Genomic DNA, 26,813 nt, shown 5'->3' with positions numbered 1-26,813 from the left:
TGTTAGTTCATGATACGTAATGCATTTGCAAACAAATACAAGCTTATTGTAAAGTGTTAATGATAAGATAAGTGTCCCATATGCAATTCAATGGACCCTTTTCACAGACTGTGATGATATGTTTACATCTTATTTTAAAGTGTATATCTTGCAAATTATTTTGTGTTTGCATTTTTGTATTATTATTATTTAGTACAATACTTTGTATTATATTATCCAGCAATTAGATAATAAAAAAAACCACCTGCTGAGGGAGTGACAGTAAATTTGGCATCTTTCTTTCTTCTGACAGCTCTCTTCTTTTCTTCTTTTGGAAAGCTGTAGAAAAGTAATAGTGGGGTTGAACAAAAATGATGTTTGCTCTTGTCTCTCATTCAAGATTACCCTACTAATATTTACATCCATATTCTAAATCTGGATATGGGCAAAGGCCCAACCCAGCAGGTAGTAGCGGAGGGTCAGAACAGCTCACTTAATCGCAAGACACTCCTTCTCGATGGTACTATATTTAGTCTCCCTGAAGGAGAGCTTGTGACTAATAAATAGCACTGGCCATTCCTCCCTCCCACCTCCTGTGAGAGCACTGCGCCAGCCCCCTTTCAGATGCATCAGTCTGCAAAATAAAGTGGAGAGAGAAATCAGGTGCATGTAAAAGCGGCCCCCCACACAGTGTGGACTTTACCTTAAGGAAGGCCTGAAATATAAAAGATAATATTAAGAAGACTTGTTTGTGTCTGAATCAATGCCTATGCTGCACTTATATAATACATACTGTCATAATCTCACCTGTAGTAAATCAGTCTGTCCAGTAGTAGCCTACTACAACCTTTGGAATGTGAAAATATAATTTTGGTGAATTTTATGATTTTTATTTTTTCAAAATATATTGATTACTGTACTCATCATTTTTTTAAATTTAAATTTTTTTTTTTTTTTTTTTTACCTTATTTACCTCTAAATTACTAAAAAACACCATTCATTTGATATAAAATAAGAACATTCTGTGGTAAATTCACTTTACACTTTTAACTCCCATTACTGCCTTCCAGCAGGAGCCACTGTAGAGATCCATTCATTTGCTTGGTTTTAGCAAACTCATGATTTTAGATTCTAAGTTATGCATCAATATTATGCATCACTAATCACAATTTTAGTCAGAGTTTAGCATTTGTTTTGTTTGAGGTGTTTTGAAGTGTCAGTCTTTGCAATGATGTTACATTATAATGACAAACTCTGATTTTACAAAGAGAAGACTTACAGTAGGATTTTTGTTATTTATCATTGATTTCAAACACCACCAATTCAATAAATCAATAGAATCAATTAATAAAAATATAAATAAAACCAAACTTTGTAATTAAATGATATGAAATTAAATATATGGCACTACAACATATAACCATCTGTCTTTAAAGTTTATTAGTTATCATTAAAAACTATTTGTCTGTGGAAAATGAATGGGATTTTTACTTCTGGAATCAGACTATTGCACTCCGTACACACATATAGACTTTTCTGATGCCATAAAACAGTTGTTCTCTACCGTTGTGGACATGACTGAAACAACTGAACATCAGCTAGTGAGATGTTAACTTCAATTCAGTGTAGTAGTGACATCATATTAAAATCAAACAAGTATTAACATTTAAAAAGTATACTTTATTATCAAATGCTCCTACAGTAGTATGCATGTAATCTGACAGTGTCAGTGAGTACAAGTATTTCATGTATTTGACTATATAGAACATAAAGCAGTGATCTAATGCAGTAAACATATAGAGTATATACTGTAGATATTTGTGGTTTTTCTACCCAACGACAAGAAAATTACAACTGTAGTGCGGAGAAGGGCGGGGCCGGGCCGGAATGATGCATGCCCGGACCCCAATCAGCCTGATGAGGTGAGCGAGGGATAAAGGCGAACGGAGATGGCAGGTCGAGAGAGAGAGAGTTACGTGCAGCTGTCCGGCATGTGTGTGTGTGTTTGTCTTTTGCTTTAAATTCACTATTAAATTATGAGTTACACCTTCAAGCCGGTTCTCGCCTCCTCCTTTCCGTTGAACTTTGTTTTACATTGGTGCCGAAACCCGGGAGGGAGGAGGGATGCCCGTCGTAAAGTCCTTGACACTGCCGTCCACCCTGGGGAGCGCCGCTGCCATCTGCCGGGGGGGGAAGAGTAGCCCGAACGCCTGGACACGGGGAACGGCCGCCGTCCAAGAGGCGAGGAGGGACTGGACTCCCCGACCACCTGGAGCGGTGGAGCCGTTGCCAGGGGCGGAGGAGTGCCCTGCCGGCTGCCAGAAACGCGAAGGATTTGAGGGAAGACCGCCGTCCATGAGGGGAGGGGGGAACTGACTCTCTGACTGCCTGGATTGGTAGGTCCAATGCCAGGGGTAGAGGAGTGTCCCCACGGGCTGCCAGAAACGCGGAGTGTTTGCTGGGGGTCGGAGGTTTGACTCCGGTCCACCCGGGGAAGAGCGGCTGTTGTCCGCCTGAGAGGGTGGAGGAGTGATTGAGGACCACATGACAGTGCATTAGAGAACTGAAGGTTTAACTCATAATTTAATAGCGAATTTAAAGCAAAAGACAAAAACACACATGCCTGACAGCTGCCCGTAACTCTCTCTCTCGACCTGCCGTCTCCGGTCGCCTTTATCCCTTGCTCGCCCCATCAGGCTGATTTGGGTCCGGGCGTGTGTCATTCCGGCCCGGCACCGCCCTCCTCCGCGCTACAACAACCAAATATCATCCCAGTAAACAAGCATTATACTAGAATCAGCAACAAGAAAAGTCATGTTTGATTTATACAAATTAAGCATTAATTATAATCAGAGAATCTTTCATTTAAAAAGTCTCACAGAAGGACACAATTGGACTTATTTCTCAGTTCATTGATTTCTTTTTTAAGCTCTTTCACTTCTTCACTTTTTTCATCTTTGAAGTGTTGAAAGAGTTTTTCCAGTAATTTATGTTGTTTTTGACCTTCTTCGAGCGTCTCTTTGAGTTCTTGAACATGTTTCTCTTTTTCCTTTCTGAAATCATTAAATTCTTCTGCTTGTTTTCTGGCTTCATCTTCATGTTTCTTCTTCATCTTCTGCATTTCCTTTTCATGTTTCTGTTTCATCTGTTCACGCACTTTCACTTCTCTTTCTCTTCTGTCTCTCTCCTCTTTTTCTCTTTTCTTGATCTCTTCATCTCGTTCTTGTTTAAGATCTTCAATCTTTTTCTCCCATCTCTTTCTCTCTTCTTCTCGTCTTTCATCATCCTCTCGTTTTCTTCTCTCCCACTCCTCTTTCATCTTTTGTTCCAGCTGCTCATAATGTCTTTTCATTTCATCTTTCTTTTCTTCATACTCTCTCTCTTTCTTTTCTTTTTCTCTTCTCTCTTGTTGTCTCTCGTCCTCTCTCTTCTGTTTTTCTTCTTCTCTCTCTCTGACGAATTTCTTTCTCATGTTCTCCAGTTCTTTTTGTTTTTCTCTCAGCTGATCCTCGTGTTTCTTTTTTCTCTTTCTGTCCTCTTCCTCTCTTTTACTCATCTGTCTTTTCTTTTCCTCCTCCCATTCTCTCTGTTTTTGTTTAATGTCCTCTTGAATCTCTTTTCTGTCATTTTCAGCCTCTTTTATTTTTCTCTCCCATTCTTGTCTTTCTTTTTCTTCTTGTATATTCCTTTCTCTTTCCTCTGAATCTCTCTTTTTTGTTTCTTCTTTCTGTTTTATTTCTAATTCTGCTATGATACGTTTTTGGTCATTTTTCATCTTTTTTTGATCTTGTTTGTATTTCTCTTCTTTCTTTTTATGCTTCTCTTCTCTTTCTTTCTGCTGTTTTTCATACTGTGATCTCTGATTTTCAATCTCTCTCTTCATCTCTTCTATTTTTTTATGATATTCAGCTTTCTGTTGTTTTTCTTTCTCTGATCGTTTCTGATCTTCCATCTCTTGTTTCTTTTGTTCAATTTTATCTTTCTCCTCAAACTCTTTTCTGAGAGTTTCCTCTTTTTCTCTGAACTTGTTCTTCATCTGCAGTCTTTCCTCGTCTTTCTTTTGTTTCTCTTCTTCCAGTCTCTTCATCATGTCTTTAAATTCCATCTCATATTTGACTTTTAATTCCTCTTTCTGTGCCTCAATTTCTCTCTCTTTCTTTTCTAATATTTCCTTCATTTTCTTTTTAATGGACATCTCTGCTTCTTCAAACATGCTGTTAGTGAAGTATCTGCCTGGGTTGTTGCTGATCATCATCTCTATCATATTTAACAGCTGTGTGACTTGTGTTCGGTCTTTTTCTTGCTTGTTATTAAAGACCAGGTATCTGTCTCCACAGTCTCTGATCAGTTTCTTGACTTCTGCACTCTTCTCTATGAATGCTTTTATAGATGTTTTTCCCAACTCATCTCCTCTAGTGAACAGAACAATACTGAACTGTGCAGCTTTTGGACCAAAGATCTTCTTTATCAGATCTACAGTGTCCATCTCTTCTTTGGTGAATCTTCCCAAACTCAACACGATGATGAAGGCATGAGGTCCAGGTGCTAACAGTGAAACACATTTCACGATTTCCTCCTGTATCTGTTCATTTGACAGTGTTGTGTCAAAGAGTCCTGGAGTATCAACAACAGCTACTGATTTACCATCAACTTCACCAACTGCCTTCTGACAAACAGTCGTCACTGAAACTGAGCTGAGTTCAGTAGCAAACTCTTCTCTCCCTAGAACTGTGTTTCCTGTTGCACTCTTTCCACTTCCTGTCCTCCCGATCAGCACAAATCGCAAAGACTTCAGATCTTTTGATTCACCTTCAGCACCTGAAAAACATGTTGAACTGAAGAATTAAAAACATGTTTTGAAATTCCTGCAGATTTTCTGTTTCATATTTTAAATCTAATTGAAATCATGATGTTTTGCTCATTTCACAGAGGGTGTGTTTAATGTAGTTTATAGGGAAGGGTCTCTTGGATCAGTATGCTTACACAATCATGACTGGACATCTATAATTAATGGAAATAAAATCCTGATGAATATAATTCACCATGTGATTATTCTCAAATCATAAACTGCTAACACACACTTATAGTTTACAATAACAGAAAATAGGACTGTGATGAGGAGGAGGGCGGGGCCGGGTCGTGAGTCCGCACAGCCAGCCCCCAATCGGGCTAATCAGCCGAGGAGAGGGATAAGGCCGAGCTGGATGCGGCAGTTCATGAGAGAGAGAGCCACATGCAGCTGCCGTGTGTGTTTGTGTTTTGTGTCTTTTTGTTTCATTAAATATTACTTTGACTGTTCATTTGAACTGTCTTGCAAGGTATTATATTTTCCATTTTCTGAAGAAAATCTCATTATATCTCTTTGATATTTTGGTGAATAGATTTGGCTAGGGCCAAAACCCCGGGGTGGTGTGGATGGTTGCCATAATGTTACTATGTGGTTGCTTTGTGGATCCCACTAATACAATCCCTAGATATTGATGGGATCCTTTTCAGTTTATGAATTTTTAAGCCTTCATCTCTCAAAAGAACAATAAACTGATGTTTTTATTTTAGGCCATTTTTAAAAACAAGATTTGACTTGTACTCAGTTCTCAAGCAATTGGAAAAAAAGACTGTATTTCAGCGGTTGGGAACATGTGGCTTGTGAGCCATATACAGTATGGCTCTTTTAATGAGTGCTTATTGATGGACAATGAAAACAAAAAAACTGACTTTTTTTTTCTTTTTGCTTCCTTTTTTCACTCAATTATCCAAGTTAATCTGTCAATTCAATAAAAAACATAAATATCATATATTTTAAATACTGTATATTACACGAATCATGGAAACTAATTGATTAGAGTATAATCATGCTGTCACAAGCTCAGTTTGTATTGAACAATGTGGGAAATTTTCCCTGTCAAACTAAAAATATACATAACCTGGGTTCAATTTATTAACAAAAGCGAAATGACTAAAAGAAAAAGAAGATAGTGAATGATGATGGTGATGACAGTGATCAGAATACAGAAGGTGAGTCATATATTCCACAGCATGATGACAGAGTCCAGTAAACAGGTAATCCACAAGGTGAGGTATATCCAACTGGAAGAAGCATAATAAACAGAGAAAAACAAGCAGCAGACAGACAGACAGATGGCAAGACTGCATGACGGGTACTGGAACAATCTGGCAACGAGACAGAGAAACAAAGGGGAAACGAGGAACAGGTAAGGGTGCCACGTGAGCGGTGTGAATCAGTGTTCCCACAGAAATGCTAATTATATATTACACAGCAGAGGGAAACACACAAGAGAAAAAAACACACAGACATGCAGGAATAAGCAGATAACTATGACACAAAGTCTACGATAATTCAGATAACCGCTCTGTATAATTGTGGTGAGAAGAATATCATTCTTTCTCATAGTGCAGACATTCTTATATATAAGTGGGGGAGCAGTACCAGCACTCCCTACATGCTGATATGCAGTCTACGTAGGGCACAAACCCCCTAGGGGGGGGCACCATCTTACCTGTGGGGGCCCCTAAAAAGTCCACTGACTGCCCTTCTCCAGACGTTATAAGTTATTGATGGGCTGATAGCAGTCGTGTAACACACCTCACTCTTGCACATCTCCCCATCAGACAACTGCTTTGTGCCCAAAAGACAATTTTTCTGGTGGATATGAGTCTGATAGTTCAAATTCCTATATTTTGGAGTTTGTGTGTAGCCCCAGTTTTGCATGGAATGAAAGTTTATGTTCATCCCGTGATACCTCCTTGTCAAGAACCATGTGGACACGGTCTGTAACCATAGCAACAAGTGCCCAATCCACTTTTAGACTTACACTGAAAAACTCTTTTAGATTATAAATTTATAAATGATATATACAGTTATGCACTTAAGTTTACATAACCCGTCAGAATTTGTAAGATGTGTATCGTATTTTTAAAAAAAACACGAGAAAACACATTCTTTTATTTTTAATGGGATTAAAATGAAACCATTTATCATCACAGAATTGTTTCCTTTTTTAATCCTGATGATAACTGAAATCACACAAATGGCCCTGATCTCATTATGACAGCACAGGACCTATTCAATCTAATAAATAAAATGACCTGAATATAACAGGCTAGATGTTATAAAACATATTTTATGCAAAAATAAATTTCCTTAAGTAGTGACTAATTATGCTCCTTTATTAAATGCATTCTTACCAGATTATCTATGTATATTATTGATCTGAAAAAGATTGGACTCATATAATAGAAAAGAACATGATTTTTTGGAAGCTTTTGGAAGTTTTCTTTTTTTTTATGACTTCAAATGTCGAGAAGCAGCAATGTCTCCATTAAACTACACTTCAGTGATCAGAAACTAATATGTTCTCCTAGATGTGATTATTTGAATGTTTCTACAGTTTTTAATGTTTGTCAAAAAATGTCTGATTTTAAAAACCCTTGACTGTGTTGAAGTTATTTGGAATAATTTACTTCAATATCTGGATATTAATGTCCTGTGCAGAGGTAGTCAAGGAAACACAAAAATCGAGGCTCAGTTTTCAGCATAGTACAGTGTTGGATAATAAATACAAGTTCTTTCAAATCTTACATATTAATGGAAGAATTACATCATACATGTTCATTTAATTCACCTGTTTAGGGTATTTCTCTGCTTTAGTTCAACTGGGATAGGCTCCAGTACCTTACATAGGATAAACATCACGTCTGTGCAAATCTACTTTAAATGGCAATCAGTTTCCAATTTTTTTTTGGGGGGGGAAGATAAAAGAAAATGCACTGTTAATGTTTTTATTTTAATTTTTTACAACAGATAATTAAAATAGACAAATAATTTAAATGCGTGACACAAGTTATAGCTTGTGGGATGCGGGACAAAACTTTATTTGCAAATTGCGTGACAGGTGGTCACCAGACCTGTAGAGGAATTATCTCATAGGGTACATCTTTTCATTTCCTTCCATCATAGTGCCTCCCTTTTATTAAATATAAGTATTAAATGAGCACAGAACATTCAAATCAAAATATATCTGTAAAAGGGAATGTCCTTGCTCACTCAAGCATCATTTTAAAGTGCTGTCTTTTCACAGCTGCATTACTTTACTGCACTAAAGAGCTCTGACATTATGTTGAAGCTGGATTAAAGCTGTTGAAGTACATGACAATTATCGTTTACTTAAACCATACATGCAAAATATGAATTTTAACTGTTGTGCCAGATGTAAAGGGGAATAAGAATTTATGTACATTGATAAGAACCAATAGTATGCTCAAGCAGATGAGTAACGTCACACAAAACTCACAATACTTGCATAAGCGACAACAGTTATCCTCACCTTAGAAGATCGTCATGGTTACTTGTGTAACCTCCATTCCCTGATGGAGGGAACGAGACGTTGTGTCAATGTAGTGACACTAGGTGTCACTCTTGGGAGCCCGAGACACCTCTGGTCTTTGATAAAAGGCCAATGAAAATTGGCAATTGGTATATGCATGCCACTCCCCCGGACATACGGGTATAAAAGGAGCTGGTATGCAACCACTCATTCAGGTTTTATGCTGAGGAGCCGATATAAGGTCTGGCCATTTCAGCGGGTAGTTCAGTGTTGTGGCAGGAGGGACACAACGTCTCATTCCCTCCATCAGGGAACGGAGGTTACACAAGTAACTATGACATTCCCTATCTGTCACTCACTCGACGTTGTGTCGATGTAGTGACACTAGTGGTCCCTATACGAAATGCCACAATTGGCCGAACTGTGTTACGTGAACTGCCGGTGTGTGGTGGGCAGACTACTGTGTGCCTCATAGCCAGCACACCAGGTCGACACGTAACCTCCCCCAACAATGTTATGAGTGTCGAACGGCCCTTTTTGGGGACAAGTCGACTACCCAAGAGATAGAGACAGGCTTAACCCAGTCGTGGCCTCTTTTCCCCTTCTCTTTTTTCCACTCCCTAAAAAAGAAGGGGGATTATCCGAATGGGCCACCAGGTCTAGTGGAAGACACAGTGGAGACCACACCTCGCCCAAAGAGAGGGGGTGATATTTAAGTGGAAGGATGGTCTTTCCGACCATGTGGAGAGTCTTCAAGGTAGATGCTGCCAGGTAGAATGGGGGAGGAGTTACTACAAACATGAAGACTGGGGCAGAGGGGCTCTGCCCAAGGAAGATGCAGTTTGCCAACAGGGAAACGAATTAGCGGAAGATATATATCGCATGGGGTTAGCCTTACAGGGAACCACCACATGTGGAGCACCTACCCCAGAACAGGACTCTTAGTTAGCACGTGTACTGGGCCGGCAGCGAATCTCTCCAAAAACTTGACTGCCACAGGGCTCGGAGGAAGTCAACCAGGGAACAAACTTGTGAACACTACTGGGAATTAATGGCGCACGTCTTCAGCTCAAAAGGAGATGGAAGGCACTATGTGCAATGATACACCCGGCCGGCTATCCCGGGCTTATCCGCTTGTGTTGCGTTCCACTACCTGGGACGAAACTGTTTCCACCTGGAGGTTGTAGAACCTTGCAAAAGTGTTGGGTGTTGCCCAGCCCGCTGCTCTGCAAATGTCTGTTAGAGAGGCACCCCTGGCCAGGACCCAGGAAGCCGCTACACCCCTGGTAGAATGGGCTCAAAGCCCTACTGGGGGCGGCATGTCCTGGGCGAGATATGCCATAGTTATGGCGTCAATGAGCCAGTGGGCGATCCTCTGCTTGGAGACAGCGCTTCCTTTCCGCTGTGCACCAAAGCAGACAAAGAGCTGCTCAGAGATTCTAAAGCTCTGCGTGCGATCCAAATAGATGTGTAAAGCGCACACCAGACACAGCAACGACAGGGCTGGGTCTGCCTCCTCCTGGGGCAGCACTTGCAGGTTCACCACCTGGTCCCTAAAAGGGGTGGTGGGAACCCTGGGCACATAGCCCGGTCGGGGTCTCAGGATCACTTGAGAGTAACCCGGACCGAACTCCAGGCACGTTTCGCTGACAGAGAATGCTTGCAGGTCTCCTACCCTCTTGATGGAAATGAGCGCAGTCAGGAGGGCACTGATCCGACTGCGCATCTCTGGGGGTCTTCACGTCGGGAAGAACACCACTTAGCGAACAGACGTCACTTAAAGGCATATAGGCGCCTCATAGAGGGGGCCCTAGCCTGAGTGATCGTGTCTACCACCGCTTAGGTCTTCTGCATCCCGTCCAGGGGCCAGACATGGAGATTCCAGAGGTCTGGTCGTGGGTGCCAGAGGGTGCCCCGTCCCTGAGAAAGAAGGTCCTTCCTCAGGGAAATTCGCCAGGGGGGAGCTGTCGCGAGGAGCGTGAGGTCCAAGAACCACGTCTGGGTGGGCCAGTAGGGTGCCACCAGGATGACCTGCTCCTTGTCCTCCCTGACCTTGCACAGGGTCTGTGCAAGTAGGCTCACTGGGGCAAACGCATATTTGCGTAGGCCAGGGGGCCAGCTGTGTGCCAGCACGTCTATGCCGAGGGGAGCCTCGATGAAGGCGTACCAGAGTGGGCAGTGGGAGGATTCTTGGGAGGCAAACAGGTCCACCTGTGCCCATCTGAATCGAATCCAAATCACCTGGACCACCTGAGGGTGGAGTCTCCACTCTCCCCTGAGGGTAACCTGCCGTGACAGGGCATCCGCTGTAGTGTTGAGGTTGCCCAGGATGTGAGTGGCTCGCAGCGACTTGAAGTGCTGCTGACTCCAGAGGAGGAGATGGCGGGCGAGTTGTGACATACAGCGAGAGCACAGACCGCCTTGGTGGTTGACATATGCTACCGTTGCTGTGTTGTGTGTCCGAACTAACACGTGCTTTCCCTGGATCAACGGCCGGAACCTCCGCAGGGTGAGCAGAATTGCCAACAACTTGAGGCAGTTGACATGCCAATGCAGTCGTGGACCCGTCCAGAGGCCGGCGACTGCGTGCCCATTGCAAACAGCACCCCAGCCCATTTTGGAGGCGTCTGACGTGACCACGACACGCCTGGTGACCAGTTCTAGAGGAACACCTGCCCGTAGAAATGAGAGGTCCAAGGGCTGAAAAGATGGCGACAGACCGGTGTGATGACCACGTGATGTGTCCCGTGGCACCATGCCCATCTTGGGACTCGAGTCTGGAGCCAGTGCTGAAGCGGCCTCATATGCATCAACCCGAGCGGGGTGGCCACTGCCGAGGATGCCATATTCCCCAGGAGCCTCTGAAAAAGTTTCAGTGGAACCGCTGTTTCTGTTTGAATGCCTTCAAACAGGCCAGCACCGACTGGGCGCACTCGTTCATAATGCGCACCGTCAAGGAGACTGAGTCCAACTCCAAACCAAGAAAAGAGATACTCTGAACCGGGAGGAGCTTGCTCTTTTCCCAGTTGACCTGAAGCCCTAGTCGGCTGAGGTGTGAGAGCACCAGGTCCCTGTGTGTGCACAACATGTCTTGAGAGTGAGCAAGGATTAGCCAGTCATCGAGATAGATGAGAATGTGAATGCCCACCTCCCTTAACGGGGCAAGGGCAGCCTCTGCGACCATCATGAAGACGCGACGAGACAGGGACAGGCCGAAAGGGAGGACTTTGTACTGATACGCCTGACCCTCGAATGCAAACCGCAGGAAGGGTCTGTGTCGAGGAAGGATTGAGACGTGGAAGTACGCATCCTTCAGATCTACCGCCACGAACAAATCTTGATGCCGGATGCTCACCAGAATGCGTTTTTGCGTCAGCATCTTGAACGGGAGTCTGTGTAAGGCCCGGTTCAGTACTCGCAGGTCCAAGATTGGCCTCAACCCACCGCCTTTCTTCGGTACGATGAAGTAGGGACTGTAAAACCCCTTCTTCATCTCGGCTGGAGGGACAGGTTCTATCGTACCCTTCCGTAGGAGGGTAGCGATCTCTGCGCGCAAGGTAGCAGCATTTTGGCTCTTGACCAAGGTGAAGTGAATACCGCTGAACCTGGGCGGACTCCTGGCAAACTGAATTGCGTAGCCGAGTCGGACGGTCCGGATCAGCCATCGCGACAGATTGGAAAGCGCAAGCCACGCGTCCAAGTTCCGCGCAAGGGGGACCAAGGGGACAACGTTGTCAGACGTACCAGCAGGTGGGGCCTCGCAGCGGGGCGGAGCTCGAGGTGCCACACCACGTCGTGGCCGTGCTGAGTCTAGGGACATCGAAGCACTTACCTGGCACCTTGTGACCAACCCCAGAACAGCCTGGGACGGGGGAGGAAGAGGCCTGTCCTTGTAACCCGTGGAGACTGCCACATCGGGGTGCTCAGGTGCGGGAAGGCCACCGCTGGAGCGCCAATCCTGCAAGAAAAATCCCGTGGACGGTAGTCGTGGTGATGACCGTGCTCACCGTTCTTAGGCGCTGGCTGTGAGACGGGTGGCTTCTGCTTCCTGCGGTGGGCTCCACGCCAGGACCGGGCCGAAGGGGCGGGCTGTGGCGGAGCCGGTGCAGTCACCGCAGGGGGACGCCCTTGGCGACGAGCAGACAGGGTGCGGGATCTTGAGGATATGCCGGATTGCCCCTGTCCGCTGAGAACTTCTGGGCAAAGTCCTCGATGGTGTCGCCGAATAGGCCAGCCTGGGAAATGGGGGCAGCAAGGAACCGTGTCTTGTCGGCCTCGCCCATCTCGACCAGGCTGAGCCAAAGGTGGCACTCTTGGACCACTAGTGTGGCCATCATCGCTCGGAGAGCGAGGTCGGTCGCCGAGCACAGTTCCTGCATCAAATCTGGGGCGGAACTTCCCTTGTGCAGTTCTTTCAACGCCTTGGCTTGGTGGACCTGCAGGAGAGCCATGGCGTGCAGGGAAGAGGCGGCTTGTCCAGCAGCGCTGTAGGCTTTAGCTGTCAGGGACGATGTGAGCCTACAGGGCTTGGACGGGTGCTTAGGGCGTCCGCGCCAGGTGGCAGTGCTCTGCGGGCATAGGTGTACCACGAGTGCCTTATCCACTGGGGGAATCGCCGTATAGCCCCTGGCCGCCCCGCCATTGAGGGTAGTGAGAGCGGGGGAACTGCGGAATCGGGGCCTGGCAGTAAAAGGTGCCTCCCACGATTTCGTCAGCTCCTCGTGCACTTCTGGGAAGAATGGCACTGGAGCGGGGCGTGGCTGCTTTGAGCGGTGCCATGAGCCCAGGAACCAATCATCAAGCCGCGAGGGTTCAGGGGAGAGCGGAGGGTTCCACTCTAACCCAACCTGCCCAGCTGAGGCTTCTGCGTCCGACTGCGTCCTTTTCTTACGAAAGCAAGCCGCGACCGCAACGTTGCCATGGTCATGTTCTCGCAATGAGAACATGAACCATCCACAAATGCTGCCTCCGTGTGGGTCGCGCCCAGACACGAAAGGAAATGTAAATCAATTGATAGCCCTATTTTTCATTATAAATAATCAGCATAAATGTTGCAAACCCCGTTGATTATGATATCCAGCATGTGATGGGTTTGTTCTGTTTTGAGACAAGTGTCTAAAGGGGTGCTTGTTGCTAAGAAATTCATACAAAATCAGAAATGGTACTACAGAAGAGATTTTATATAGTAAATCTATTCACCGTATGTCTGAAGCTTCTCCTGTAGTCCTTTTATTTCCTTCTCCATTCTCTTCAGTTCTTCTTTATATTTCTCCTCTGTTTCATCTATGCCTCTCTTCTCTTGAGCTCTCACATACATCTGAACTGAATAGGGTTCAGTCTTCATGTTCTCTATATAATCCAGCAGCTCTGAGATCTGTTTGGTGTTGTCATGATCTTTTAACCCCATCACTTTATGCCGATCTCCACAGAGACTTTCAGACTTTATGATAGATTTAGCAAGATCAGTCAAAGGTTCATCAACAGTCATTCTAGAGGTGAAAAGCACCATGAAGTGATTTCTTGAATAAAATATCTTCTGGATCTTCTCTATTTCTACTCTGTCTTCATCAGTAAGAGAACAGATAGGAATAATGAGGAGGAAAACATGAACTCCGGGATGACAGAGAGACACACACTGGTGAGATTGACGCATCACTTCCTCTTCTGAGAGATGAGACAGAACTGGAAACTCCACCAGAGTGATCAGACGTCCACACACCTCCCCTTCCTTCTTCACACACTCGGAGATGGACCTTTGTGCTGATGTAGAAATCTTCATCCCTATTATGAGTTTTGATACGGAGGCCTTCAGATCTGCATCACTTCCACACAACACCAGGTTCAGTTTTTGTTTTCCAGACCTGCCAAACACTGACACTGAAAAAGATAAAAGTAAATAAAAAAACCGGTCAGATTTTCAAATGTTCTTCATGGATTTGTCTTGTAATAATCTCTAGCCTGTGTAGCCACTCTCACTCCACTCACAGACATACTGACTACGGCTAATGAACTGATTTCCTTATGAGTAACAGACTGCTTTTTACTTTTCATATTAAAGTGGAGTCACATCGATCTTGACTTACATTCAAATCAGTGGCGTTACAAAGATGCCATCCTCATGAGGTAATTAGATATGTTGGATGCGCAACTAAAACAAATATGAAATGTATTTCAAATAAAATGTTAATGTACAAAACACTACCGTCACAATATAAAAATAATTAATGTGAATACATGGCTGTCAATTTATTTATTTTTTTAAAGGTGTTGAATAGAGATGCACAATATTTCACATTTAGGAAAATATTACAACTGTAAATATTGTGATATTGAGATCCCCAGTGTCGAGATATTCCCCATTCATTTTCTCCACTGTCAATTCAACATTTTTACTTTTATCCTTTTATTCAGTATAACAGCACTCTTGCTTGTAAAAGTTGGCTTAATTTTTATATTATATTATTATTTTATTATTCTTACTGTAGTGAATATTGCATTTTACTATACAGTTAAAATATATATATGTTGCAATTTCTTCAATTTCATGCCTCAAGCTTCTTTTTTTTATTTTTTATTTTTTTAAGCATGCTGTTGACTGAAGCGTCACTTCTCCAGATAAATATTAAGTTAAATGTTGCAGTGTTATCATTAAAGCACAAATTCTGTGATTTAATTCTATAAATATTTAGTTTACATGTGCTTCACAGTGGATGAGTGCTCTTCTCTGTTTTCTAATACAGCACAAATTATTCTTATTGTCTGTGTAGTTTTGGAGTTTTGAGCTTGGCTTTACATTCACATTCACATTCATTCATTCATTCATTTTAGTGCCCGACCGATATATCAGTCAGCCGATATTATCGGCTGATATTAGCCTTTCACCGATATATCGGTATCGCCGTATATATTTTACCGATATGCACGATATGAAAACTTTTTTTCAGAATATATAATGCAGAAAACAATGCTTTAGAATTGGTGTCATAGCGTAGTTTGTCCAGCAGAGCATGCTCCGACTCCATTGTTTTCAGAGCTGACTCTGAACTCAGAACGCAGACAGGGCGGAGTGAAGCGGTGTGGATTTGAGGAGATATCTTCTCGTTAAACTGCTAACTAGTTTGTGAAATACATACTGAAAAGTTAATAAAAAATGACCCCATCATTTTATATAACTAATATAACGTTAACCCTGTCCCTGACAGCCATGTCACTCATGTCTGTTTGCTGTTAGTCAGCTATAGTTTGTCAGTGCAGTCAGTAATGTAGCAGATTGAAATGTAAACATCAGAGCATCTTTTTGCAGCTCAGCAGACAACGGTGCGGTGGTGGATTGTGTGTGGTGAGTGTTGATTTAACACTTTGCTGGAAAGTAAATAAAATCCATCTTTTACTCTCCGTGGCAACGGGCATAGAGCTAACTAGCTAACCACGTAGCAACTTTCATTGTTTTCAGCGTGTAAACATGTATTCACTAGGGATGTGTGCTACGACTAATTTGACTGTCGTTTAAACGGAAGTTTTTGTAACCGACAAGTCGACTAGTCTAAAGAGAAACCAACCTTCAGAAAACAGTAAAAAAAAATAAAAAATGTTTTTATGTGAACCATTTAAAATACTTAATCTATTCCAAATCTGATGCTCAATTCCAGTGAAAAGGGGCATTTATCTGCGACGTGCTCACCTTGAATTATGATCATTGTACATTAAATATAGAACATGACACGCATTCACTGAATCAACATTAGCGAATATTTAATAGGACATATTTATTGAAAACAATTGAATAAATAGTGCAGGATCAATGGAACAACCCTAAAAGCCTGTTCTAAATGGAACTCACTAAGTAAAATTTACTTAACATATTAAAACAGTAAGGACATTGTTGAAATAATTAACAGGTAAGTCAAATCTATGAGAGAGAAAAAAATGCGCTGAAAAGTTGCGTGTATTTCACGCCGTGCAGTCGTGCATGAACCATTGATCTAATATGACAGCTGTTCGGTAAAGAACATCAACCAATAAGAGTTACGATGTAAAAAAATAAATAAAAATAAAATTAAAAATAGTAGCTATAGGATAGAAAATATATGCCTGTGATGTAGCCTGTAATAAACCTAATGTATTCTAAACATGACTTGTACACAGAATAAAATATAGTTTAACTCGTTAAGCAGTCGGCACCTCGTTCAAAATAGCCTTCTTAATCAGCAGATTAAAAAAATGTCATACCTAGTCTAAAACAGTTATTTTCTAGGCTACTTACTCAAAAGCATAAATGTTTTGAGGAGTAAAATTAACCCGTTGACATGGTCTGGTGAAAGACGGGACTTGACTCACCTGAGGCGTCTATCCTGCGCTTGAAAAAGCCCGCTCAGCGGAAAAATAACGTACAAGCATGCACAGATGTAAAGAAGGCTCAAATGTGAAAACATCCATAGGGACTTTCTAACATTTGGAAAGCCGATTCCAGCACCACCGAAGTGATTTCATAACTACTTTGCTGAGTTTGCCTGTGTAGCGAGAGGATACTTTCCTGCGCACGCCACGAGAGAGAGGTTAAGACGCACGCGCAGCCTGAGGTGAAATTAAACTCTGTATCTGCTCCAGATATCCTCTTTTTTAAATAATATTTGTATTATTAATTCTATTTAAAATATGTAACATTAATATGGCAGTAATTTAAGTGCAGCCTCTGTAAAAATATAAAGCCAAACGTAAATGTGTAAAAATGATGATCAGTTTAATGGGGGGAAATATTAACCGACTAGTAATTCCAGTGTCGACTAGCAGCATCAGAACTTATTTGAATTTATTCTTTATTTTAATGATCAGCATTTGACTTATAATAAACATACAGTACTGATATTTATTTAGCCATTTATTTTATTTTAATTTATTCTTTATTTTAATGGTCAGCATTTGACTGATACTAAACAGTACTGATGTTTATTTAGCTATTTATTGTATTTTTATTTATTCTTTATTTTCTCAGTGTTCATTTCTAGAATTTGTTGACAGTGTATATTAATAATGTCAAATGTTCTTTGATAAAAAATATTTGTTTAAGAAAGCAGTATTTTCAGTACCTTTGCATACAGTTGCAATCAAATTATTCAACCCCCCTGACCAGCAATACATTCTGGTGATGTGAATTAAAACACATCAACTAAAACCTCAGTAAACAGTCACAGTAAGTTTTTAATACACATTTGAGTGATTTTGAGAACAAAGAGTTCAGTTTACCCAAATTTTAAAATAAAAAATATCTGATTCTCTCCACAAATGTCATGTCAAAAATATTCAACCCCCAAAGTCAATCATATGTGGAGCATCCTTTACCCTTAATAACAGCAAATAAATGTTTTATGGTAAGTGTTCTCAGGCTTCGGACACCTCTCTATTAGAATTTTTACACATTTCTCATGAGCAAAAGCTTCCAGCTCATTGACATTCTTTGGTTTCTGTGCTGCCACTGCTTCCTTGTAATCCCAACAAAGGTTTGCAATGGGATTTTAATGATGGACTGAAAGGGCCATTTAAGGACATTCCACGACCTATCCCTGAACCAGATTTTGGACAACTTGGATGTATCCTTGGTGTTACTGTCTTAATGGAAAGTCCAGTGATCACCGAGCTTCAATTTACACACTGAAGGCATCACATTTGTCATGCCAAAATGGCCTGATACCTGAAAGAATCCATGGTGCAGATAGCCGTTTCCTGCAGCCGCAAAACACCCCCATAACAGGACTGACCCACCTCCATGCTTGACTGTGGGGATGGTGTCGTTCTTGTCATCACCTTGTCATCTTACTCCAGACGTACTGCTGACCCATGGGTGTAAAACTCATTTTCAGTTTAGTGTCGTACGTCTATAAAACCTTCTTCCAGGACTCTACAGCTCTTTCCTAATTACTTCTTGAATAGTCAAGTCAACATTTCCTTTGGTGAAGTTTTGCTTACTTCCACACCTCAAGAAGGTTGCTGTTGTATCATATTTAAAAAATGTATGAATGATGCTGCCAACTTTGTCTATTGGCAATTGAAATGCCTTGGAAATGTACTTTTAGCCATGATCTTTCTTGTGTAATGAAATTATCTCCTCTATTAGCTTTTGAGACAGCTTATATTTAATTGCATTTTTTGCACAGAAATACATTTTTGCTTACAACGCTAAACTTACATTTTTAAACTTAAATAAGTGCCATTGCAGATTGTTTTAAAACAGTTACTGAAGAAAATGTGAGTGGTGCTTGCCGTGGCAAAACTTGTCACCACAATGTCCCACCAACGGCCACAGTACACTTTATTGAGTCCACTACTATATGTCTACGATGTATTTGTACACTTGGATAGATGCTAAAATGTAAAATATGGACATATTGACAGCATTAAAATGTAAACATTTTCATGTATTGACAGATTTAGAAATGTAAAATATTTACAAATCCATTAACAACATATTTTTTCAAATATATTTAGAATAAAAACATGTATTTTTACTCTTTTAATTATTTTATAGATATTTTAGATCTTTTTACCCTATCTCAACCCCTAAACATAACCACTATTCAACATTATATATATGTCACTGGCAGATTAATGTTCAGTGACAAGAATATGTTGTTAAAATATATATATATTTATATATATTAGAGCCGCTTATCCCACACCAACCCCTAAATTTAGCCCTAATATATTCCATGTGAAAAAACATGACAAATGTCCTTCATCAGCTATCGTAGAGCCACACGCTATGACTTCTGGGACTTCAAACAGGTTCAGTGCACTCAAGGATGGATCTGATGCATCCTTTAAATCAAGAACACATCCGGGTAATTTCATGTGTCCTCTGTACTTGCATTCTTGAGGACTGGAATTGAACTTTTGCAGTGGATGATGATGTCGAACGAGTCCACGAGAACGTAGGAATACTTAAGAATGCACATTGAGAAACAGCCATTGAGCATTCGACATCACTGCCGTAAACTGGTGTCGTAAAGTGTCTTTTGTTCCATTATTTTGAATGAAAACAAAACCAAAGCAGGTTAACACTTTCGGCGGGCACTTCGGGGGATCGAGATGGAGATTGTTTAATAAAAGGCTTAAATTTGGGTTTATTCCTCACACAGAGCGATCTGAAGATGTGGATTATAGCGCATGAACAGAATGGATTACTTTAATAATAGTTTATGGTGGTTTTCTGCTATATTTTATGGTTTCTTTTTTGAGACACATCATATTCTGAAAACTCCTTTTGTGTCCCATGGCCAAGAAAATAAAAATGAAAAGCTTAAATGATTACAGAATTTATATTAATTTCATAATTTTAAAGTGTAGTGTTGGTAAAAGTGATTAATCTTTTGAAACGAGTTGAATATGGTAATAGAAATCACAGAACAGAATGAATCATAATGTCATATTAGGTAAAAGCCTTTTGTCTGTTGTTTTTTTTACTCTTTATTGACATGTATGTTTTTTCCTGTTGTTTTGTATCTCCATGTGTTTCTCTGCCCTGCTTGTTTCTGTTTCCTGTCTCGTGTCTTTGTCCCGCCCATCTGTTTATTCCCCTCACCTGACTTGTTTGCCCCCTTCATTTCTCCTGCTTTAGTTTCCTCATGTGTTTCACTTGGATTGTCGTGTGCTTCCTGTTGGTTTTGTTAGTTCATGTTTTTGCTTTCTTTATTAAGAATTACTTAAAAAGTTTTTTCTTTGTTGGCTTCCCTATCATGGGAGTTTTGACCGTGTCCGGGTACTTTGTGTTGTGTTCTTGTTTTCTATTTTGCTCCAATAAATATTTTTTGAGCTTTTAACTGTCTGCAGTTGGGTTTTATTCTCACTACCCTGACAAAATGCATAATCTGTGTTAAATAAATATGATGGCATTGAACATTTAAATAATCTCACTGATTATAAATCCAATAAAATCAGCCGATCAATTCCATGAATTCAGTATTCATTGATTCAATCAGTATGCATAAACATTTGTACATTTATAAAGGTGTTGATATGTAAAAATGATTATGTTTAGACACTTTCAACATGTCAGTATTGTAAGTTTCTGTGTCTATGGAAGCGTAAGCAAGTTTATATTTGCTAATATGTAAGAATACATAAGAATTCTCATACGATCACGCTGAAATTCCTTACAACATAAAGAGTTTGATGCAAAGTTTATTTGCATGTGAAAATAAATGGCACATTTGTGACAAGTTTTCCAGAACTCTTGATTTTTGTGAGGAGTGAGACTTTTCTATCGTCTATTGGTCACATTTTACCATCATAAGAATTTGCAGATCAGTGTTCATCTTAAAGTTAAACTTGGCGAACAGTACAATGCCAAATCTCTTTACATGATTTTGTGTTTCTTGGGTCACTGGAAAAACCTAAAGGTCATGCTAAACAGTCAACTCTTTGTGAAATGTCCTTGGTAATCAGCTTTTCTCTTAGTTTAATTACACAAATTAGTTTTTTAATGTAATTGTGGGTATTTGAATGTATTCTTGGTAATATAACTGACTTACCCCCAGTTTTAAAGAATTTTGCAGATCTGCTGTCTCCTTGATCCACTGATGTGTTTGGTTGTGTCTGCTTAAATCTTGTGCTGCTGGAATATTCACGCTTTATTATTTCATCTACTTTTCTAAGTATTTCAGAGCGCTGTTGTGTTTGAAGATGAAGATATCCTCCTCCACATTCTGCAGTTATTTGTTGAATAAATTCATTCTCTTTCCCAGATTTCAGTCCAGAAACATGTGTCTCTTTATCAGTGGTCAACACCTTGGTGCGGTTCTTTACCTGCTCACCAAAGCAGTACAACACAAAAGATAAACTCTCTCTATTCTCCTGACTAAAATCATAATGCTGCAGCACCAGTATGATCACATCAGGTTCTGGAGAAGACAGCTTTGACACTTTCTGTCTGATCTGTGATACTGAGAGTGTTGGGTTGAGCAGGTCAGTGTTGCTGATGACTGTGATATTTCTCCTCTCCTCTCTTCTGGTGTGCTCCTCTACAAATACAGGGTGTCCTGTCTTTCCAAATATGTTTTCATCCAAGATGAAGTTTGCTATTCTGCTGTTTTCTGAAAGATTTTTCCCCAGCAGAAGAATCCTCAAATCACTCACTGAATCAAACACAACACACACAAACACGTGCTGTCAAAATACAGATAATCCTCAATGCAGAATATCAAACATTCAACAACAGTGTTCTGCAGCAGAAATTATACAATTAACATGCTGATAACCTTAATGATTTCTGATTTACCAGCAGATTTCTCATCTATCTCACAGATGAAAACAACAGTATGAAAATATCAAGCAAATAAGTTTTTTCACCATCTGCAAGTACAACATTTACACTTTTATAGGGGAGACCAGGGAGTATTGTAACACATGATGGGGTGGGTTGTATATTCATCAGTTTAACCAAATCATACATGAATACAATTAAAAATGAAAGTTTTGCTGCTTTTAGTCCATGTCTATTAGCTTTAAGGTCATTTATATGCTAGTGTACTTCTAAACGTTGACAACATTCGTTTTCAGAAAATATAAACATAAAAAATCTGCAATATCTCTTTTAGAGAGATTTTCAGTGTTTCCCACAGGATTTTATGAGACTGTGGTGGGTGGATCTCAGACCCTCTAGGGGGTCCCTCTGGGCTGGTTATGTATTAAGTTATGTATTGTTGATGGCCTGGGGGCATGATCCCCGTAAGACAATGCTGTACATTTTAAAGTTAAATGCATCAATCTGGTGAATTTTGACAGCAAAATTAAGAGGCTAGATCTATGGAGAACTTGTAAACAATTTTGTGCTCTAGGAGTAATTTAATCATAAATGGTGATGACATGGCAAAAAAAGTCACACACACAAAGCATGGTAAACGAGACAGAGTTTAACGCAGTTCACAAATGGTCAAAACACAAAATCGACTAGAGCATACATTTGAGCCAGGGCTCGACATTAAGCATTGTCATGTGTAAATTGGTCATTCACTTGTCCGAGTAAAAAAGTTACTGGTCCAGAGAGAAAAAGGACATTTAAGTTTCATGCACAAGTAATATGCCAACGTTTATGTTGTATGTTTTTCTAAAATTATAACCGATGTCCAACCAAATAGTGTACATATGCAATCAACTCCATTCTCAGCGACAGAAATGTAAACTGCACTGGATAGTGGAGGAGACTATTGTCATATGATCATTATTTTATGTTGCATATGGTAGTCAAATAAAGGAAAGCCTCCATCGTCATCATTAGTGCAATTCACCGGTGGTGACATTTGACAATTCTCAATACCAGCTTCAAAACCACAACAAATAATAACACTAACTAATATTGTAATTATGGAAGAATGATTTCAAGTTCTTCAGTAATTATTCAAGACTAGTAAACAGTCAGTAATAAAATAACAATAAAAAACAGCAATGAATAGAAATAGATTAAAAATAAAATTCAGTTTTTAACAGCTTTAAAAGTTTTTAACAGCAGTATCAAGTATTCAAGTAAACATTCAGAATGAAATGCAACATAAAACTACTACTGGTTTTCACTGTATGATTATAATACATTAATACTTTTTAAAGATACTAAAGTTACCCAGTCAAGAGCAGTGAGTGTTTTCTCATTTTCTTGTTCTGGTTGTTTGATTATTATAATGATGACAATGTATAATTAAAGATACATGAGAGTTGTTGTAATAAGTGGAACTTTATAAAAGTATAAACGAATTAATGAAATATGCCATCAAATCTCTTGTCGGTTAGGTTTGTTTATTTAAAGTATAGTAAGGATCTATTATTGGATTGTAATTTTGTGTCTAAAAAGTCTGCAAACACACCTTTTACAAGAATTGTATTAAATGTATTTCTGATTTGATATATCTGCTCTGTAGGAATATGAAATGATCTCATTATTTGGAAACAGACTGCAGAGGGTAGTAAATACAAAAAGAATTATATTTCTCATTTCCAAATAATTATTTTTAAAAAACGTACTTAATAAATTACTGGAATCGTTACTGGAACCGTTAAGGAACCGGAATCATTGAGAGGAATCAGAATCGGAACTGGAATAGTTAAATTCCTTACAATTCGCATCCCTAAAAAGTATAAACATTGCAGATTTTTTCACAGCCTTCTTTCCTCATATTTACCAAGGGTGCTAATATTTTTCGCCACCACTATACTTGCATGACTATATCACACACAGACAATTTAATATTGGATTTATATTCATGCTGTTAGCCAGAGAGCCTTATTTTCTCAAGGATATATTTCTCCATTAACCATAAATCATAAACCATAAAAATATAATCATCTAATGGAGTTTTGTGTTTCTTGCCACAGTCTCCTTTGGCTTACTCACTGGGGCCTAAAGACAATTAACTTTTTCCTTAAAATGAAGAATCTACATAGAAACACACTATTCATCTGAACAGCATAAAGATGACTAAGACTTTGTGAAATTAAAGCTCCAATTATTACATCAATATTTTCTGTAAAGCTGTTTTGAGGCAATGTGCATGTGTGAAAAGTGCTCTACAAATAAAAATGACTTGACTATAGTAATAGCTGGCTAGATAAAGCTGGGGCGATTCTAGGATTTAGGGGGGCTCAGCCCCCAAAGACACTAAAAGATGTGCACATTCACATAATGTATTCCACATATTACATATAGATTGTGTTTTGTTTTCAAAACTGTTTCTAGATCATTCAAGCTAGCCAGCTAATATTCATTCAGAATATTACTTTATATTTTAAACACTATAAATTATAATAACCCTAACTCCAATGAAATCAAAGAATATAAACAAACCATATAATATTGTAATTATCTTAATTGTATTTATTGGCAACACTGATCCTAAATATGTTTGTAAGAAACTATTGCGTATTGATCATGATTCACATTCTATAGATGGCATTTAGTGTTTCCTGGGTCAAAAGTGCTGCAAAATCGCTTTATTGCATAACTGAAAATATTGCAAACAATTCATATTTAACAATTGCATTTCATATTTGCAATGAATGAATGTATGAGTTGTTATTGATCATCTAAGCATCTGGGACATTTTGAATTTGATGCAGAATTTTTGTGCTGTGGGAAATCAAACGCTACCAAATGAACCCCTTATTTCTAAAAGGCTAGTTGTAATATACTGACAGTAAAACATTGTAATCTGTTTTGAACACTTGGCATTGAGAAACTAGGCTGAATTTGTGCTGATTGGATCAATTCAGACTGTGCATTGAGAAACACACATTATTCAGTTAATTCTACAAATTTTTACCATCACTTCATCTCCTATATTCCTCTACTGCCTCATGGGCTGTTAAAAGAGTTAACATGAAAAGGTGTAAAAGTAGACTAGTTTTGAATATCAGACAAAACTCTGATAACTCTGATTTGGATATCTTCTGATGGAGAGAGAGGTCTATTAAAGCGACTGGATTCAACACCACTGAGCTCTAGATTCTGAAACATATTATGTTACAACACTCCCCAGTTTCCTTTTGTAACGTTGTTGGCAACAGGCAGACGAAGAGACAATGGTAAAGTGATGAACCCAAGTGCAGTTTATTTCCAAAATGTGATATCCAAAAACCCTGACTAAAAACGTGAATCAAAACAAAACATAACCATGAATGACTAGATTAGAGTTGACATAAACAAAACATGACTGGACTGGACTGGACTGGACTGGACTGGACTGGACTGGACTGGACTGGACTGGACTGGACTGGACTGGACTGGCTACAACAAAGTTACATACACAATACCTGACACCAGACAATGGCAAACATGAAAGCTTAAATACAAGGACATGGATATCAAGTAAACATGACAACCAATCACAAGACTAAACTAGTAAACAAGATAACAAGACTAAATGAACTTAAACCAATGAAAAGACAAGACTAATAACAAGGTAATCAAACAATGAACCAATGAAAACAAGACACATGAACAGGGGAAATACATGATCACATGAGGGAACAGGAAATCACATGACAAGACACCACATGACCTGAACAGGAACTAAACTAGAAAATAAAAGAGTATGAAAATACATGAACCATCAGAATAAACATGACACCTTTATATATACTGTTTTGTTTCCACCAATTTTATAGACTTACTGTTGGGACGATCAACATCTGGACTATGGTTTCTCTTCATTTCTATAAACAGAAGAACAAAAAACACACAATATTTGATGAGTATAACTGCATTATAATTCTGATTGATTAGAGGAAGTTAATGATTAGAGTGACAAATCACATCATAGTGTTGACTGATGACACACAGATCAGCTTTTGGGGAAATATTGCCATGCATTCATGTTCAGCTGTCGGTTTGTTAAAATTACAAATTATACAGAATGTTCAGGGTGCACTCAGATTTACAAACCAAGACAAAACACAGAAGAAAAAAATAAAAAAATAAAAAAAATAAAAACAATAATACTACTTCTGGAAAGGAACGCCAAAATACGTATATGGCCATTTTTATACAAAACTGGATAATGGCAATGTTTATTCACAAGATGTTAATTAGATGCCTTGCAACATAATGAAGATTGCTAAATAGTCATTTTTTTTTTTTTTTTAAATAGATGGCACTGTGTAGTACAATATTATTTTATTCCAAACATACCAAAAGTCACACTATACTACGTATTTGAGTTTGAGTGTATTGTGAAAAGCATGTTACAAATAAAATTTGCTCATCTGCAATATGTCTTTGAGACATTTATACGATTTACAATGTTTGATGAGATCTTAAGATATTTTTCAAAATACCTCTTATTCTATGAACAAATGTATTTCCATTGTGATTACATCAGTCAATTTAAGCCCACTTTTAACATTCTGCATATCAAATGCCACATTTAGGAAAAATGTGTTTATATTAGAGAGTTATTGAAAAACGTCTGATTTAATCTGCTTAAAAAAAAACAGACATAATGACAAAAAAATATTTTGTCTGAAAATAAATATGATAATTTTAGGGATTTTCATTACCTACATAACTACAACATAAAATTTTTTTTTTATTTATTTATTTTTTATATTACACCTAAAAATCTTTAGACATTACACACAATATATCGGCTCAGGAACATTTTGCAGTGCACAGTGACAAACAGGTGTTTAGGAAAGTATTGATGTAGTTTTTGTTGCTCTTTAGTGTTTTGGGAGAAAAAAGAAATTGTGATTTTTTTACCCTTCAGACTCGTACATCCACATGACGGAAATTTGAAATGGTCTGATCTCCCTCAGATAAAATGCTTCTGATTGGATTATTCACATCTCATTACTTGGAACATTAGACTTCTTATTAAAACTCCTCTGTTTGTTATTCATTATCTGTCATAGTATTTATTAGTAGTTAATATGTGCTATTAACCAATGTTGTGCCAAAGCTTGATAATGGTATTATCAAATGGTATTATCCTTTGAACAATGAGAATTTGG

At 39.4% G+C, this 26,813-nt stretch overlaps 1 protein-coding gene across 1 annotated transcript in view; it reads right to left on the bottom strand.

Moving 5' to 3' along the window:
* The window catches only part of LOC127451021 (uncharacterized), a 29,196-nt gene extending 8,317 nt beyond the window's left edge, over nucleotides 1-20,879 (bottom strand). The window contains 3 exon segments of the mRNA XM_051715493.1: nucleotides 2,983-4,797; nucleotides 13,524-14,201; nucleotides 20,849-20,879. Coding sequence (XP_051571453.1) covers nucleotides 2,983-4,797; nucleotides 13,524-14,103 — 2,395 coding nt within the window. The 5' untranslated portion in view covers nucleotides 14,104-14,201; nucleotides 20,849-20,879.
* Nucleotides 20,880-26,813: the final 5,934 nt, after the last annotated feature.

This window comes from Myxocyprinus asiaticus, chromosome 13, assembly GCF_019703515.2.
Source record: "Myxocyprinus asiaticus isolate MX2 ecotype Aquarium Trade chromosome 13, UBuf_Myxa_2, whole genome shotgun sequence".
In the NCBI taxonomy this organism is placed as follows: Eukaryota; Metazoa; Chordata; class Actinopteri; order Cypriniformes; family Catostomidae; genus Myxocyprinus; species Myxocyprinus asiaticus.
The sequence above is the reverse complement of the archived record's forward strand: the minus strand, read 5'-3'. Positions and strand labels throughout refer to the sequence as shown.